At 55.7% G+C, this 1916-nt stretch overlaps 1 protein-coding gene across 1 annotated transcript in view; it reads right to left on the reverse strand.

Moving 5' to 3' along the window:
- Positions 1 to 689: 689 nt before the first annotated feature.
- Positions 690 to 1916, reverse strand: part of MONBRDRAFT_9954 (uncharacterized protein) — a gene marked incomplete at both ends in the record, with an annotated part of 19200 nt that continues 17973 nt past the window's right edge. Inside the window, one exon of the mRNA XM_001747706.1 lies at positions 690 to 1865. Within this exon, the coding sequence (XP_001747758.1) occupies positions 690 to 1865 (1176 nt within the window). The remainder of the gene's footprint in view (positions 1866 to 1916) is intronic.

A 1916-nucleotide genomic window follows, 5' to 3' on the forward strand; every position in this document is an offset into this window, starting at 1 on the left:
CTCCTTTGTGGATCTGCTTGGTCAGCTCGCCCGCTGCGCCGAGGCCCGTGGTGTGTACCAGCCGGGGCTGGATGAGGCCTTTGTTCCTCGGTGGAAGGGTCGCTTTGCGGCGCTGGTCCATCAGATGAACGCTGACCACATCCAGCGCCACTTTGGCGGTGTCTGCCTGCGCTCGTCGTAGGTAGGCACCGTCTCGGGGGTCCCTCTGTGGGGATCCCTGTGTGCACCTGTTGCTCCCTAGGTGGTTCTCGTTGTGATCTTTTGATGGCTTGACTTGTATTTTTGTTTTAATTTTACTTTGATTTTGACTGTATTTGTGTGGTATTTTTGCTGAATTTTTGTAAAGTCCTTTGTATGATGACTTTTCTTTCTGTGGTCGGTTGCCTTTTCAACCCGACGCTGTCTCTTGTTGTATGTGAGCGTGCCGTGGTGTTTTTTATGTTTGTGCTGTGATGGCTTGTAGTTGTGATGTGTGACTGCCTTTTTATGTGTCTAGTGGTTCAAATGGCCGTATCTCTGGTTATACTTAGTCGTTTTTCATGATTTTTGTTTCCTTGTGCGTGATTCTTCGCGCTTGTACTTTTCAGCATGATAGAAGCCGATGAAAATGTCTTGTTCTCTTGTGTTGTTTTGCGTGCCGTCGTGATTTTGATGTCGGGGTTGCACAGCTTTGCTTTCAGCTCTGAGGTTCAAACACCTAATTTATTATTGGCGTTGTAGCCAGACTTTTCCACCCAGACATGGGAGAGGGTGGCGTACCTGAGCAGGCGGCCCATCTCGTCGCGAAGGGCGTTGTGACGCTTGATGGGACGGCAGGTCAGCAGGTGCTCGCGGGTCAGCCGCGGCTGAGGTGTCTTGCTGCTGCAGAGCGGGCACTTGTCCGTCGGCTTGACGTTGATGAGTTCATGGAGGCCAAAACCCATCATGGACACGACCGCAATGGCAAAGGTCGTGTCGCTCAATCGACGCAACTTGTCCCGACCCCGCATGGTCAAGACTGTGCTGACGCCCCACTCGCGTGAGGCCAGATATGCCTGCTGCAGGTCCAGCGCGCACTTGGCCATCAGGTCGTCAAGTGCCGCCTTGGAGCGGAGGGCAATGATCTCAGCTGGTCGCTGGGTCGCCGCGTCCTTGACCGTGGCCATCTGGAAGCCAGCTCGCTGCACGTGGACCTCAAAGTCGTCAGCCCTCGATGCATCCTCCAAAAGTCGGTCGTAGACCCGAGGGTAGCGAGTGGCCAGCTTGGCCATGTTGCAGACATAAGCCACCGGACCGCGCTCAACCAGGTCGTGCAGGCCAAAGCCCCCGGTGTTGGCCCGCGTGAAGAGGCGAGCCTCAAGGAGCTGTTCCAGCGTAACGTCATGACCTTCAGCTCCAGCTGGTGCAGACAGGTTTACCTTGGCAAAAAAGGCTTTGACAAAGGTGTCCTTGCAAGCACGGTTCAAGAGCTCGGACAAGCCCGACGTGAGACTTGGGGGCAGCGTGTAGAGGTGGTTGATGAGGCTAGGCACGTACTGCATGGCCGTGAGGAGGGCCTGAAGCGAGACACCGGTCGTCAGCATGTCATTGAGCTTGCCAGCAATGTGCTTTGCCTTGTCGTTCAGCTGCTTCTTCATCCACTCGCGACGGCCAATCGGCGTTCCCAAGACCGTCATGCCCGTGTTGGCCGTCTCGCGCACGGCATCTGGCAAGACAGACTTGATAGCAGCGATGGAAGCGGGATGGTGGCGAGGCATGTAGAAGCGGCTCTTACTGGGCTGCAAATGAAGGCCAGCAGACTCTGCACGAGCCTTGATAATCTCGACGTCGGCCGCCACGTCCTCCGCGGGACCCATCAGTACAATGTCGTCGAGGTATTTGATGACCTTGCAGCGGTAGTCAGTGGTAGCGTCGAGGAGACCCAGGACCTCACAGGA

This window comes from Monosiga brevicollis, genomic scaffold, assembly GCF_000002865.3.
Source record: "Monosiga brevicollis MX1 MONBRscaffold_18 genomic scaffold, whole genome shotgun sequence".
NCBI classification, from domain to species: domain Eukaryota; class Choanoflagellata; order Craspedida; family Salpingoecidae; genus Monosiga; species Monosiga brevicollis.